General features: G+C 37.5%; 1 protein-coding gene across 1 annotated transcript in view; it reads left to right on the top strand.

The window, feature by feature from the left end:
- Positions 1-7,011: 7,011 nt before the first annotated feature.
- Positions 7,012-15,244, top strand: part of apoba (apolipoprotein Ba) — a 33,797-nt gene continuing 25,564 nt past the window's right edge. The window contains 6 exon segments of the mRNA XM_020931571.2: positions 7,012-7,113; positions 7,958-7,996; positions 10,481-10,593; positions 10,698-10,843; positions 13,869-14,013; positions 14,967-15,104. Of these exon segments, the coding sequence (XP_020787230.2) occupies positions 7,059-7,113; positions 7,958-7,996; positions 10,481-10,593; positions 10,698-10,843; positions 13,869-14,013; positions 14,967-15,104 (636 nt within the window). The 5' untranslated portion in view covers positions 7,012-7,058.

Here is a 15,244-nt window from a genome sequence, read left to right as displayed (position 1 = left end):
TTTCCCCACATAAAGACGGTAAGTAATTTTTGATGCGATGGAGTTTAATAATGTTATTTTTGAAGTAGCGTGACCTAGCTTCACTATCACACTTTTTCCATTGATGCCGCGAGATTTACATTAAAAAACATTACAAACACAACACAATTTTGACTTTTTTTTCCCCCTCGTGTGGAAATCAAGACTTAGCTATAATAACTTTCTTACTAGTAACACTTAACTCTATTGCCTCTTTTTGATAGTGCCTCTTTTTTCTACAATTTGGGCTGTGAGGTAATAAAATTGCATATTATCATTATCAATTTTTTTTGTTTATTTTTACTTGCCTAAGTAGCCTAGGGGAAACACACGTTATTATTATGTACTTTATTACTACAGTAGCATAAAGAAAATTCTACTCTAGTGGAAGTAGCATCTGATTTTTGTTTGGAAGTTAACGTAATGTAAGAACAGAACATCAAACTATGCACAGATTATGGCATTTTCAAAGCGTAGACCACAAAAATGAGAAAACAACTAAATAATTTCTGTAGCTTCAGTGTTTCTCTTAGATTTTTACAAGACTATGGTGGCCCAGGCAATCATAAATTGGAAAAAAAATAAATAAATACAAATTTTGGAGTGGATATGCCAATTATTGCCCCTATTAATCAATAACAGACTGATTAAAGATGATATAAATTTATTATATATTTATGATAATACAACAACCAAAAAGTGTTACTTTAAATGCTAATTTATTGCTTACTTTGAGACTATGGAGGCAAAAATTTGACTTTGGAGAAGCCACCATAGTCTCCTCTGTTAATGAGAAACACTGAGGTTAGATTAGGAAATCCAAAAGATTGTATCTTTTATTTTTGTCATATTGCTATAGACTTGCTCAGAGGAGGAAAAGTAGCTGAAACCTTTACTCAAGATGAAATAGTACTATTACTTTAATATTGATATACTCAAATGGGATTAAAAGTATGGTAGAACTACTCTGAGAATTTCAATTTGTTCAAAAAGTACTACTAACCTCTCCTGTGCCTGTGTGTAATCTATCATATCAGTCTATCATAATATAGTGTGACCAGATGTCTTTATTCGGGACAGTCCCAGGTTTGACCCCTATGTTCCCTGTCCCAGCAGATTTATCCAAAACCAGAGATTTGTCCCAGCTTTATACAAGAAATGTCCCAGGTGTCCCCAATCTGATCCCTGTCAACAGTAAAGAGAGGCTTACATTGTCATTTGTTTAGGTAAAATACAGAAAAGCTGCTTAAAAATGACCAAAACACAAAGAAAATGTGACTATACTGACTCACATGCAAGTCTTTAGTATTTTTATAATTAATCATTATAAAAAATATAATTAATAATAGACTTTCAATCACAATTAATCATCTGGAAAATACATTTCATTCTTCTAGTAACAGTCAATTGCTGGCACAATGATGTCAGTTTTGCCCTGATATAAAAAAATGTTTACTTACCGCTAATTCCAATGACTTCTCTCTTTCACAGAGCCGTCAAAATAAATTGCAATTCTTCAGTAACTTATTACTACAGAAAAGAGGTGGAGGAGACATCACAAAGAGGTGGGGCCTTTTCATACAGGCTCCTAAACTAATATAAACTTGTGTTGTCATTAGAGGTAAGATCATCATTACTTCGGGTCGGGCTCGGGCTTCAAATAAATATATGTTTAAAATGTATGCTAAAACGATGATGTGTGGATACTAAACTAAGGAATACTTGTTATAAAATAAATAATATGGATAAAACAGAGAAGTAATGTAATGTAATTGCTATTTAACTACTAAACAGGATCCGCAGAGCCAGAGCTCTGCGCACGTGAACGCCCCCTCTTCATTTAATCATCTTCCCCTCCGCAAGTCTGCATCTATTTTGACCTGGTATCCCCAATATGGAGGAGCAAGAAGTTAAACTAAAGGCAGGGAGAACTGAAAAGACAAACACGCACCGGTAAGAGTGAGGTGTGGAAAAGCTTCAAATTGATTGTTGAAAATGCTACAGAAACTTGCGTTGGCTTCGCTGAATGTCGTCAATGTGGCGCTTTGCTTTCATACGAGAGCAAAAAGACTGACACCTCGACGCTGAGCACTGCTCCTCCTCCCGAGTCCTCACAAATAAAATATGACATTTCGGGTTTGCTTCGGGCTCGGGCCTGCAAATCAAGTTAATTGGTCGGGCTCTGGCCGGGTCGGGTTTTAATACCCGCGGGCCGGGTCGGGTCGGGCTGGATTTTTTAGGCCCGATCTCACCTCTAGTTGTCACGATACTAAAATTTCAAACTCCATTTCAATACTAAAAAACAGATTATCAAAATTAAATCCTTGTACTTTCTTTTATTTTACCATGTGGTCTTATATATGTGTCATCCCTCAGTGGTCAGGTAGGTTCCTTAGTGTCCATTGGCATATTCTAGTCTATGTGTTTTGCTCTTATACTTGTTCTGATACAGCTCAAGATCATTCTAAAGCTATTTAGGAAAGGTTTATTCCTGTTTTGTGAATGTGACTTTTTTTAGTATCAATACCTGCAAAAAATGGTTATCTAGTTTCAATACTAGTTTGAGTATCAATTAGTATCCAATTTCCGATACTTTTGCCCACCCTAATATAAAGTTCAAATGAGAATGTATTACTATTGACAGGGTAACTGTGATCATTAATGGGGGCAGAGCCTAAAATGCAGAGATGCTGAGACTTGTGTCTGTCTCTCTGCCAGTGCAATCCTCTTCTCCCCCTCTTCTCTTCTCCTCTCCTCCTCTGCCTCTTCTCTCCCTCTCCTCCTCTTCTCAAAATAATAACAAAAGCAAACTGGTTCAGCCATGCACTGACACAGAGCTGACACATGTGGGAGGACTAATAAACTAAAATGTTGCAGGGCAGGTTCTGTTATTACAAAAATAATACTACTCAACAGCGATTAACAGTTATGCATTCTGTGGTGTATTCAGTACAGATGATATCCAAAACTAAAGATTTTGCAAATAGTGGTATTTACAACAATGGACTAAAACAAGGCCAGACCAGGACTTCAAGTTTTTTTGCAATTGCTTTGACACACTTCTCTACTGAAATTTGCAAAACAGCTCTTCCACTGTGGTCATGTGTTTTCTGTTCTCTGTCATTTGACACAGCAGCTCTGAAGCGTCAGTCCTGCCCTCAGTGACCACAGAAAATCACTGGTTTAGTGCACTCACTCTGACCGTGGGATTCAGCTTTGTGCCTGGAAGACTTTTTTCTCGATATATTAAAACATTTTTTGTAAAAATGCAATTGAAATACACATTTTACAGTATTTATCCAGATTTATCCAAATACTTATGATGAAGAAAACTGAAAGATGTCAGATTAGCAAATAAATCAACCCTTCTCTATGTAATATATGTGTTCTGGAAAATTAAACAAGACATTTACACCAACAGTACACTGGATATTTGGCCTATATGGGCTACTGTAGGACACTCTGTATTCTGACTCGTGTGTGAAATCCTTTGTAGATAGATTCTGGGTGCTCTTAAATATTTGCTTTTTGCATATGTTTGAGTTTCTATATTGAAAGTGCCAGAGTTTGGGCCAATGTCCTTTACCACGTGAGAACAGAGTTGTGGTATTGAAAAAACAAGTCAAAAATCAATACGCATGTATATTTACGCATGTATATTTGAGAATGAGAGTTGTGTGAGAAAGAGCCTGAGAATGTGATTTTCAACATTAAATCCTCGTACTTTCTTTTCTATTCCCATGTGGTCTTATATCTGTGTAATCCCTCAGTGGTCTAGGTAACTCCTGTAGTGGTCCATGCAAAATGTACTGCGCTCACAGTTCGTGCGAATGCCCTCTGGAAGGCAATATGTCACCCCACAGCAAAAGACTAACCACTACACCAAATCTTTTATTCCTTCTGCCATAAGGCTTTTAAATGGAAAGTAAATTTGCTTTTAGGTCCCTGATGCACTGAGGTTTGAATGTTTGGTGTCTGTTTTTCTTTTTCTTCCATTATTTATAGATTGTGCACGACCAAAGATGTGCGAACTGAATTACCCTTTAGGATTAATAAAGTTGTCGATTGATTGATTGATTGAGTATCTAGATTCAATACTACAGTAGTTTTAATATCGATTAGTATCTAATTTTCAATACTTTAATTTTAAGTTGAATACATATTTCGGAACTACACTGTAGATTTTTACCGCCTTAAAGGTGGACTGTATAACTTTTTGGTTGAGGGTCTGTCACCTGTAAATGTCATTGCTCTGCCAGGAATGTTCCACAGTATGGCATTAAACAGCTCTGCCTTACATTTATTCAATTACAGGTGGTTTATAGCTCAAAAATACCTAGAAAAACAGGCATTCTGACCGTGAGCAGGGTTGCCTCTTCACAGATCTGACTTGTAACTTGGTCTGATTTGGTCTCCATGAAGATAGAAAGGTTTGATACAACACTGTGAAACATTCCAGACAGAGTGATAACATCTCCATGGAGACAAGTATTTGACGGACCCGCCACCAAAAAACTTACACAATGCACCTTTAACTCACAATGACATAATCTTACATTAGATAATCTTGTACCGGCACTGTACCCAAGTCTCTACAGTGTATTTCTATCTGTATTTCTTATCGTCCAATCAGCTGTACATTCTTTCAAAGTTCACCTGATGAGATTCCTGACTGTGACCCATTTCTATATCAGCTGTGAGGAACAAACTGAACTCTGCAGATTTCATGAACAAGCAAAAAGAAAAAGTCCATCTATGTTATAATGTTGTTTCCTCATCACAAACAGACCTGGAGTTGTGTTTTGTTTCAGTCACACATGTTTAACTCACAAACCCTGCATATTTAGGCTGAGTTCTTCTCTCAAACTAAAAACACTCTGTTCAGCCTTGTAATGTCATGTGGCAATACAAATGTAACTCCATATACCTTCACTCTTCTCATTTGGTTAGTTTCAGATCTGGAATTGCCGATCTCTTCTAAACAAAAGACAAAAGGTACCCGTTAATTTGAAAACTGCCACTTCATGACATCACAAGGTGGAATAGAGCATTTGACCTTTGGAGATGTAGACAGCCTAATAATAAAGGATTACTCAAACATGTGTAAATTAGACTTAGACTTATTTAGACACAGGAGCTCACACATCACAAAATAATATAATAAAAAAGAGCAACAATATAAATGGTAATAAATTCTAAATAAGTGGCAAAAAATATAGCAAAAGACAGGTGTGAAATAAGACGTAATTATATAAATGTAAATGTACAAGTCAAAATAAAATAAAAAGATGAGTAATAAAATTTAAAATCAAAGCTTTATACAAGAGGTCATAGGAAGACATTGGGTTATCCGATATATAAGTGTGAGCTGTTCTATAGTTGTAGGGAGTATTATCTGTTCCATAAGGGTGGGTTGTTGTCAAGTTGTTGGGAGTATTATCTGTTACAAAAGGGTGAGTCGTTATCAAGTTGTAGGGAGTATTATCTGTTACATAAGGGTGAGTTGTTGTACAGTTGTAGGGAGTATTATCTGTTACATAAGGGTGAGTTGTTGTACAGTTGTAGGGAGTATTATCTGTTACATAAGGGTGAGTTGTACAGTTGTAGGGAGTATTATCTGTTACATAAGGGTGAGTTGTTGTACAGTTGTAGGGAGTATTATCTGTTACATAAGGGTGAGTTGTACAGTTTGTAGGAGTATTATCTGTTACATAAGGGTGAGTTGTTGTACAGTTGTAGGGAGTATTACCTGTTACATAAGGGTGAGTTGTTGTACAGTTGTAGGGAGTATTATCTGTGACATAAGGGTGAGTCGTTGTCAAGTTGTAGGGAGTATTATGTGTTACATAAGGGTGAGTTGTTGTACAGTTGTAGGGAGTATTATCTGTTACATAAGGGTGATTTGTTGTACAGTTGTAGGGAGTATTATCTGTGACATAAGGGTGAGTCGTTGTCAAGTTGTAGGGAGTATTATGTGTTACATAAGGGTGAGTTGTTGTACAGTTGTAGGGAGTATTATCTGTCCCTCTGTAGTCTTGTGCAGTGGGTGAGCAGTGAGTGAGTGTCCATGATGAAGAGCAGTTTGTCCAGTGTCCTGTTGTTCTTCACTGTGCCAAATATCTCCAGTCATTTGACAAGCAAACGAATCAGTTTGTCAGTCTGCCCAATGTCTCTTTTACTAGTGCTGCTCTCCCAGCAGAGCACAGCCAAGTACACAACGCTGCAGACCACAGACTGGTAGAAAATCTCCAGTAACTTGCTACACACAAGCCTGGCACAGATGCACTGTTGTTAGTATGAAGTTAGTATGAAACCAGGTCTTCGTGAAGCAGATGATACAAACACACACAGTTCATCCATCTTATTTCCTTACGTTCGCCATCAGGACTGACGGAACCGCAGGCTTGAATTTCCTTCTCTGCTGTTTCAGTTTCACTCCAGCTTGACATCCTCTGCACTTCCTCCACCAAAGTTCAACAGGGATGTCAGGCTTAGCTCCAAACAGCACTGGGGCCTTGGAAAGTGACAGGAGATGAAATACACAATAGGTCGTCTGCACTGTTGGGCCACACAGCAAAGAACAAAGAGGAAAGCAAAAAAGAAAAGAAAAAGACTAATAATAAAAGTTTACTCAAAACACAATTCTGGATATGTTTTTGATTATAACATGACTTAAAGCTCACAATTTTACATAATATAGGACCTTTAATCTTGCAGACCTATTTTTTTATATAACTTTTGAATTTCAGATATTTTAGAGTCCAAAACTACTCCTAATTTTTTTGGATTCACCCTCCCTATGAAATTTAAATATATATACTTTTTTGTCATTAACACCCCCACTGTTCAAAGTGTAGCACCAGAACACACAGGGAGCTCCAGACTGGACTTTGTAATTCTGTCGTTCTGGACTTTCTTTGGGGCTGGGCCAAACTAAAGAGCGCTTTATAAAGATCTGACACTAGTTTTAGTCTTTTAGTTCGAATTGAAGGAGCTGAGGGGGAGACAGGGGTTTTATTATTATCATTATTTATCCCACAATGGGGTACAGCAGGGTGGGCATTTTATTGCTGCTGAGTGGGCTTGCCTTGGCTCGTAAGTACCAAAGTTTTGTGAAATTAATTTAAAAGTGGCTTAAGAATTGAATGCTAATTGCTGGATAATATTTGTCATAATACTGCATCACTTAAGAAATTGTGGATCTAAAATTGTGGTCGTTTTATCTATTTCTAATCAGTTTGATGACCCATTTTAATACAAGTTTTCGGGAAAAAAAAAAAAAAAAAAATGGCTGAGGATATTTTTGTAATCTGCATCCTGTTAATTTGCTTTTTGATTTATGTGTTTATTTTGGGCAAGTAAGAAATGCACATTCTTTTACAATGGAACACACAACATTAATAAAATCATAGCAGAAATAACAACAACAAAAAATAAATAAAAAAATAAAAAAATTGGCCCAAAAAGGAGTGGGAAGAAGAAAACTTATTTAATCCCACCCCCTCTTCTCTTTTTGAAAATGAGATTAACAATTTAAACATAATTCTTATAATTTTTTACAAGCAACCGTTGAGTAGTTTACTACTCTTTCAAATTAGATTTTATTTTTCTCCATTTTGTCTTCTGTACTTGAAAGTGACCAAATTTTGTGCAATATTTAATATTTTATCTTTCCAGTAATATGAATTTACGTTCAGACAGTTAATTTTACACTAGTTGTACCCACTTGTGTAATTTCTTGTATCACTGCTCTATATTTCCACTAGTAAATGATGGTAGGATCTGATAGATAGATGAATAGATAGATATATACTTTAATGATCCAGACAGAAATTGAAATAATGATAGTAATATGACTTTGCAGTAATGGTACTCTTACATCAGCACTGTACACACTTCTGTTTATTTTCTGCTAATTTCTTGCTTTTTCTTTTCCTAGAACAAGGCAGTGAGACTGAACCCAGCTCAGCGTGTCAATGTAAGTTACAAATATGCAAAGCCTTGGTTTGGTCCTGGTTTAGCTCTGATTTAGACCCGCTCAAGTTTGCATTTTGCTTTAGATTTTAGTCCCAGTTTATTCACAACTTTTTATTGTTGTGGAGACCTATATAGATACTCCCATTATGTCAAAGGTTTAGGCAAGTTTAGGTTAGACAAGTAGAATTTGGATCAATAATACATACATAATTCATACAGACTTATAGAACACATTACTTGCTTTGGATCAACACAAAATTATTAAAGTGCCCTTATTAGGCTGTTTTCTGATCTATGTTATAATTAGGGCTGGGTATCATTCAGAAGTTACCAATACGATACATACCTCAATACATAGGCCACGGTACGATACATATCTCAATACAGTGCACTTTTGATTCGATAAGATTCAATACGATATATTTCAATATGGTTCAATAAAAAATAAAGGCTAAATCATGTCTGTGATACTAAAAGTCTTTGTTAAACCACTTCTTGTGCAAAGTGAATATAAAACACAAACATTTTTATCATCAAAACAGTAAAAATGTGAAATGTGCAGCAAAACTGTGGCACTGTAACAAAATAACTTAGTAAAATATACCAAAAAATACTTTTGCTGGTATATCGATATAGCAGCCTAGGGTATCGATACTGTATCGTCACAATAAATAATACGATATATCGATATTTCAATATTTTTGCACACTCCTAGTATAATGTTGTTTCTTCATCACAAACATACCTGGAGTTGTGTTTTCTTTCATTCACAAACTCACAAACCCTGCAGATTTATGCTGAGTTCTTCTGTCAACCAAAAACATGTGGTAATACAGAAAGTGCTCCATTGTTTTTAAACTTTTTACACCTTTACTAGAATCAGTTGGATATTTTCAGCAGTGGAATTGCCATTCTCTAAAGAACTAAAGGTGAAAAGTAGTTGTTAACATGAAAACTACTGCTTCATGACATCACAAGGTGGAACAGAGCATGTTGAGCATTGGAGATGTAGACAGACTAATAATAAAAGGTTACTCAAACATGTGGGAATGAAATAAAACACAACTCCAAGTATGTTTTTGAGGAGATAACAACATTATAACATGGCTTAAAGCTCACAAAATTCAGTTTTGCTTAATACAGGACCTTTAAATGAAAAAGGTGACATATTTAAATAGGATCAACATTTATTTTTTAGTGTATATCCCTGTATATAAAAGGATATACTTAAAGGTTGATGTTGCTGTGCTAAAAAGAAGAGCTTGTTGATATGTAGAAAGCGCTGTGTGTTTTGTTGCTGCTTTGACCTGACTAAAAGCGATCAATATTTACTCTGCTAAACCAATACAGTTTGACCTGTTTCTGTAGATATCCACAGTCTCTGGACTCTGTGCTGCTAACCATAATGTGTTTAACATGAGCTGCATTTAGCTCAGGTTTAGTTCAAGGTTCGAGGGTCATCTGTTAACTGGTGATGTGGAAGTTGGAAATTTTTCAGAAACATGGGCTTAAATCTATACGTATATATTAAAGGTGCACTGTGTAACTTTTTATGGTGGCTCGTTCCTCCCCTGCATCCGTGGAGATATTATTGCTTTGCCTGGAATGTTCTACAGTACAGCCTTTTAGCTTGGACCAGAGACTTGCAGGACCCCACAAACTATCAAAATAATTCCCAACAAGCAATAAGAAAGCATGAAGAAAAATTAGGACTGTTACCATTAGGGGCGTGTAAAAATATAGAAATTTCATTATATCGTATCGTTTCATGTGATGATACAGTACCAATATCATGGGCTGCTGTATTGATATATGGCAAGAATATTTTTGGTATAGTTTACTAAATTATTTTATCACACCGCTACAGTTTTGTTGCTTGTTCAGAGGATGGAAACTCATTTATGCGACACATTTGACATTTTCACTGTTTTGATTTGAGTAAAAAGGGGAGTTTTTCATATTAACTTTACACAAAAAGTGGTTTAACTTTTAAAACTTTTAGTATCACAGCCATGATTTACATTTATTTTTACTGAACCATATCGAATCGTTTTGAAATATATCGTAGCGAACCAAAAGTGCATTATATTGAGATATGTATCGTTTCATGGCCTATGTATCGAGGCATCAAGGTCGGCAACATCTTAATGATATCCAGCCCTAGTTACCATGGCAATTAAACATTTTAAAACAAAAAAGTTGAATGGTGAAAAGTCCTTGTCTACCCTGCACAATTTATTTTGCATATTCATGCGTGTTATTCTTTCGATTACCAAAGCTATGGGGACGCTTGCAATTTTTATGTTGCCTTTACCACAGAAGTGTTGCCATCTCCATGGATCCAGAATGATGAACAGTTAGGACAATTGCATAACGGTTAACTCAAAATGAAATATCTCTTGAATGGTCAACCATTCTTTTAATCCTGAATTAGTCCTAGTTTAGACCTGATCCCATGTGTAACAATTTGACATTTTCATTGCAGTGGTCTCCAGATTCAAAACCTATAGGAAATATTTCTACCAGTACAGCACTGAAAGCAGAAATGGCATCGTGGGCACTGCCAACTTGAGAAATGGGCCCAAAGTTACATGTAAGGTACGTGACTGGCGTCTGGTCTCCTACTGATAATACAATCATCTTATCTGAGCTGACTTTTGCCTCCTTAACCCAGTTTTTCTGTCTGAATCTGGTATCTTCAGGTTGAGATTGAAGTCCCTCAAGCGTGCAGTTTCGTCATGCATACCACAGACTGTGCAGTGAGTGAAGTTTCTGACATGGATCCAGAGGGGGCGCCGGTCTACTCCCCTGCACCTGGGTCTGAAGCTTTCAAGGCAGCTATGGAAAAGTCAGTACACTTGGTTTTTAAACATATTAGAAACTGATGGAAGAGGAAGAATTGCAATGAAGTTCAACATTTGACAAGTTAAATTAGGCCATAGTTGTTCAGTGGTGAGAGCAGTGGTTCCACCATTTTAGACCAAGTTGTGTTGTTGTGTTCTTAGGCAACACACTTCACCCACCTGTTAAGTTGAGAAGCCGGTGGGGCAGATTGACAGGATAGCTATTTACTAAGTCATAAATATCATAGAGGATTCCTACTCTTCTACATGTATGATGACAATTTGAGGTGTTAGTAACATGCTGAAACAACGCACACATTAACAAACACTGTCAAAAAAGAAAAGACACAGTGGATTTAAACAACACATTTTCAGGAGCCTATTGTCAGTAAGAGTGTTCGTGATCCTGTTTAGGAGTTTGATTTTTAACAAAAATGGTGAGCTATCTAGCTTTTGACTGTAATTTTATGTGTGAGAGACTTGTTTAACAGCACAAATCAGCTGTTGCAGTTCCAGCTAAATCAGTTCTTTGTAATCAGATAGTGTTAAAATAAAGCACAGATTAAACTCTAATAAAGCCTCAGACAGTTAGTATCACATCACTAGAGAATGTTGATGGCATCAGCTGCAAAGTTTGACAACAGTGTGATTTGAGCCGGGCCACTTTTAGTAGAAATACAGTATATTTTGTTTTTGAAAAATGTTACCTCTTAAAACCCAGGACAAAACCAGAAAAAATGAATGGTAGAAAAAGAGTCACAGGTTTCATCTAATAATAACTAATATTGCTCAGTGCAGTTAAAGTTAAAACTGTAAAAACCTAAAATGAGCTCTGGATGGCAGTAAAATGTCTCAACTTCGAAAGTGTCCAGATGATGACCTTTGACCCTTATCGACCAAACGAGTGATTCCCCTTAAAGGACACAGGGGGCGCTGTCTAATAGGCCCTCTTCTTGGGCTTGTCCCACTGTGGCTGTACCAGTCCAGTTCTGGGCCGGTTCTTGAAGGCATTGAGGCGAAAATTCAGATTTTTCATGGCGTCCCTCTGAATCTCTGGTCCTGAAGCCATCTTGAAGAGCTTGGATTCGTAGATCAGATCTTTGGCTCTGGCTTTGCACAGCCTCTTGTTGTTCTTGGGTTTGAGATAAACTCCATCTGGGACTCTGAACTGGTCTAAAGCCTTCTGCAGAGTCTGCAGTACTGCATCACGGTGGGACCTCATTTTGGATGGCAGTTTTTGGCGCAGTTTCACAAATCTGCAGAAATCTGAGCTGCTCTTGAATCAAATCTGGACTCTCATGCCCACCTTCTACCTCCAGTTCTTCCTCAGGTTCATGTGTCTTTGGAGCTTGAGTGGACTCTGAAGTTGAGGCTGGTTCATCCATTTGGATGTTTTTCACCCAGATCCTACCTCCAGGATTTAAACCTTCACTGGACTTTCTAAATCCTCTAAAGTTTTTGCAGACAGGCGCGTGCTGGGGTCCTTATCCAGACAGAAATCTGGAGAGATGTGGGCAGGTGGAGCTCTATTCTGTTGGACTGAAGCTTTTTGGTTTGGAGTCTCCAGAGTGTTCTTTGCTTTAGGAGCAGTTTCTGTTGTGGTCTGAGGAGCAGATTGTGCTGAGGTCTGAGAATGTAGCCCATCATCTGGATTAGAGCTGCGGTCGCTCTCCTTCTGGCCTCCTTCTTGAAGGCCCCTTTGCCCAATGCAGTGTACTCGTCCATAGACATCTCTATGGAGAAGGCCCATTGGACGCCGGCCACTCTGCCCTCCAGCAGGCGGTATTGGGCAGACGGGAGTTTGCAGGCCATAAGCAGCTCAGACAAGCGAGTGCACAGGCCTTTTCCCAGACCGAAGTCTGGACAACTGTGGGACAGGAGGTTAGGTAGCCATTGGTCTAGCCATAGATGTTGATATGGTTGTAGCTGTTGGAGTGACTGTTGGTGTAGATGCAGCTGTTAGTTGTAGCCATAGCTGTTGGTGATTCCACAAAATTCTTAATAATCCTCCAATCCTCCATGACCAATGGCACAGACTGGCAACCTCACTTGGTCAGTCTGTCCCAGGGCGACTATGGCTGCAGTATCTTCAAATCAAACAGAGAACACACTCGTGTCTTTATAGGCAAGGCAAGTTTATTTGTATAGCACAATTCGTACACAAAGTAATTCAAAGTGCTTTACAGAATAAGAAATACATTAAAATCATAATAAAAACAAATCAAAACATAAATAATCATGAAGATTAAAATTAAAAAAGAGAGACATAAATTGGAGAGAAGAGTGCGGAATGAAAACCTTTCAGTTATATGCACAGTTAAACAGAAATGTTTTGAGCCTGGATTTAAACAGCGTCACAGAAGAGTCTGTCTCACATGTTCAGACTGTTCCAGGTTTTAGCTGCATGAACCTGAAACGCTGACTCCCCTTGTTTAGTCGTGACTCTGGGCACCAGCAGGAGGCCGGTCCCTGAGGTCCTCAGAGTGCGAGATGGTTCATATGACACTAACATGTCACAGATGTACTTTGGTGCTCGGCCATGGAGAGACTTGTACACAAGCAGAGCTGCTTTAAAGTCTATTCTCTGAGCCACAGGAAGCCAGTGCAGAGACCTGAGCACAGGACTTATGTGCTCGTACTTCCTAGTTCGAGTAAGGACCCGAGCTGCAGCGTTCTGGATGTTCTGCAGCGTCTCACAGCTCGTTTGGAGAGACCAGTGAGCAGACCATTACAGTAGTCTAACCTACTGGAGACAAATGAGGTATAATATAGAGGTATAATTGCAGAGAGCAGCAACTTCAAAAATGGAAAAAAAGCATAGCACAGTGGCCTGAGATGTCAAAACCTTTATTTTGAGATTACGTTTTAGCAAAAAGCCTTCATCAGATCATACAAATGTGTGACTGAGTGTGAATAATGCACAAAATTGTAAAGCAGCTGTTATAATTATTATTATTATTATTATTTGATCAGAATAAAAGGTGTGTGTCATTCCAAAATAGTTCATAAAATGATTTGTCATGTTTTCAGGAATCCTCTAAAGTTCACGGTGGAGGATGCTCAGGACGTGATGCTCTTTTCTGTAGATGATGAACCGGTGAATATCCTCAACATCAAGAGAGGAATCGTGTCCATGCTCCTGTCTCCAAACGCAGAGGAGAGCACCAGTGTCATGGTCAGTGCACGTCATTTCAATATAATGTAAATTTATTCGTTCCCCCTTCCTTCACCTGGGGATGTTTTCCCAAAAGTATACACAGCACAAAACACAGACTTCAAAACACTTCTCTTCCCTCTGAGCACAGCATCGTCTTCTGTCTCATCTCCCAAAGTCCCAAAACTCAATGTTCAGGACTGATCTTTCCAGTTACAGATGATAGCTTTAAAGGTCCTATATTACGCAAAATTGACTCTTATGAGCATTAAGACATGTTTTAATGCTGTTATTTCCTCAAAAACACCTGGAGTTGTGTTCTGTTTCATTCCCACATGTTTGAATAAACCTTTATTTTTAGTCTTCCTACATCTACAAAGCTCAAAACACTCTGTTTCTGTTCCACCTTGTGATGTCATGAAGTAGTAGTTTTTGTAGTAGTTACCGGCTATTATCATTAGTTCAGCAGAGATTGGAAATTCCAGAGTTGAAATTATCCAAATGATTCTAGTGAAGGTGTATGGAATTAAAAATCATAGTGAAGTACTTCCTGTATTACATGACATCACAAGATGGAACAGAGTGCGTACATGAGTGAAAAAAACACAGCTCCAGGTATGTTTTTGATGAAGAAACAACCTTATAATACAGATCAGGAAATAGAGTAATATGGGCCATTTAACACTCCTGGAGTATTTCACAATGTGGACTGAAAGGACTTGTGTTTTTTAAACATATATATATATATATATATATATATATATATATATATATATATATATATATATATATATATATATGTGTGTGTGTGTGTGTGTGTGTGTGTATATATATATATATATATATATATATATATATATATATATATATATATACACACACACACCATAATTTCCTCTGTTAATGGGAAACACATAGCAAATTTACAGACTTTAATTCTTCCTTTATTTTCTTGTTGATTGTTCCGTTTCCAGAGCACAGTTCATGGTCAGTGCCGCACAGCTCACCAAATGAATGGAGCAGACCTCAGTGTGACTCGAGACCTCTCCAAATGTGACCAGTTCTATGGACGCAAACTCACAGACAGCCCTTTGGCCCTTCTCAAGAATCTGGTAAAATTTTTATCATTTTAACTTTGTAACTTCATAATTTTCTCCCACTCTCAGACCCTCTCTTCTGCGTTCTGTGCTCTCACGGTGATCAAATTCATGTCTACTTTCACTAAACTCATAAATCTCTTCTTTGGTCCTCC

This window comes from Boleophthalmus pectinirostris, unplaced genomic scaffold (genome assembly GCF_026225935.1).
Source record: "Boleophthalmus pectinirostris isolate CB_2022bp ecotype Guang Dong unplaced genomic scaffold, ASM2622593v1 HiC_scaffold_10, whole genome shotgun sequence".
NCBI lineage: Eukaryota > Metazoa > Chordata > Actinopteri > Gobiiformes > Gobiidae > Boleophthalmus > Boleophthalmus pectinirostris.
Note: the sequence above shows the minus strand (reverse complement) of the source record. Positions and strands in the feature narration are given on the sequence as shown.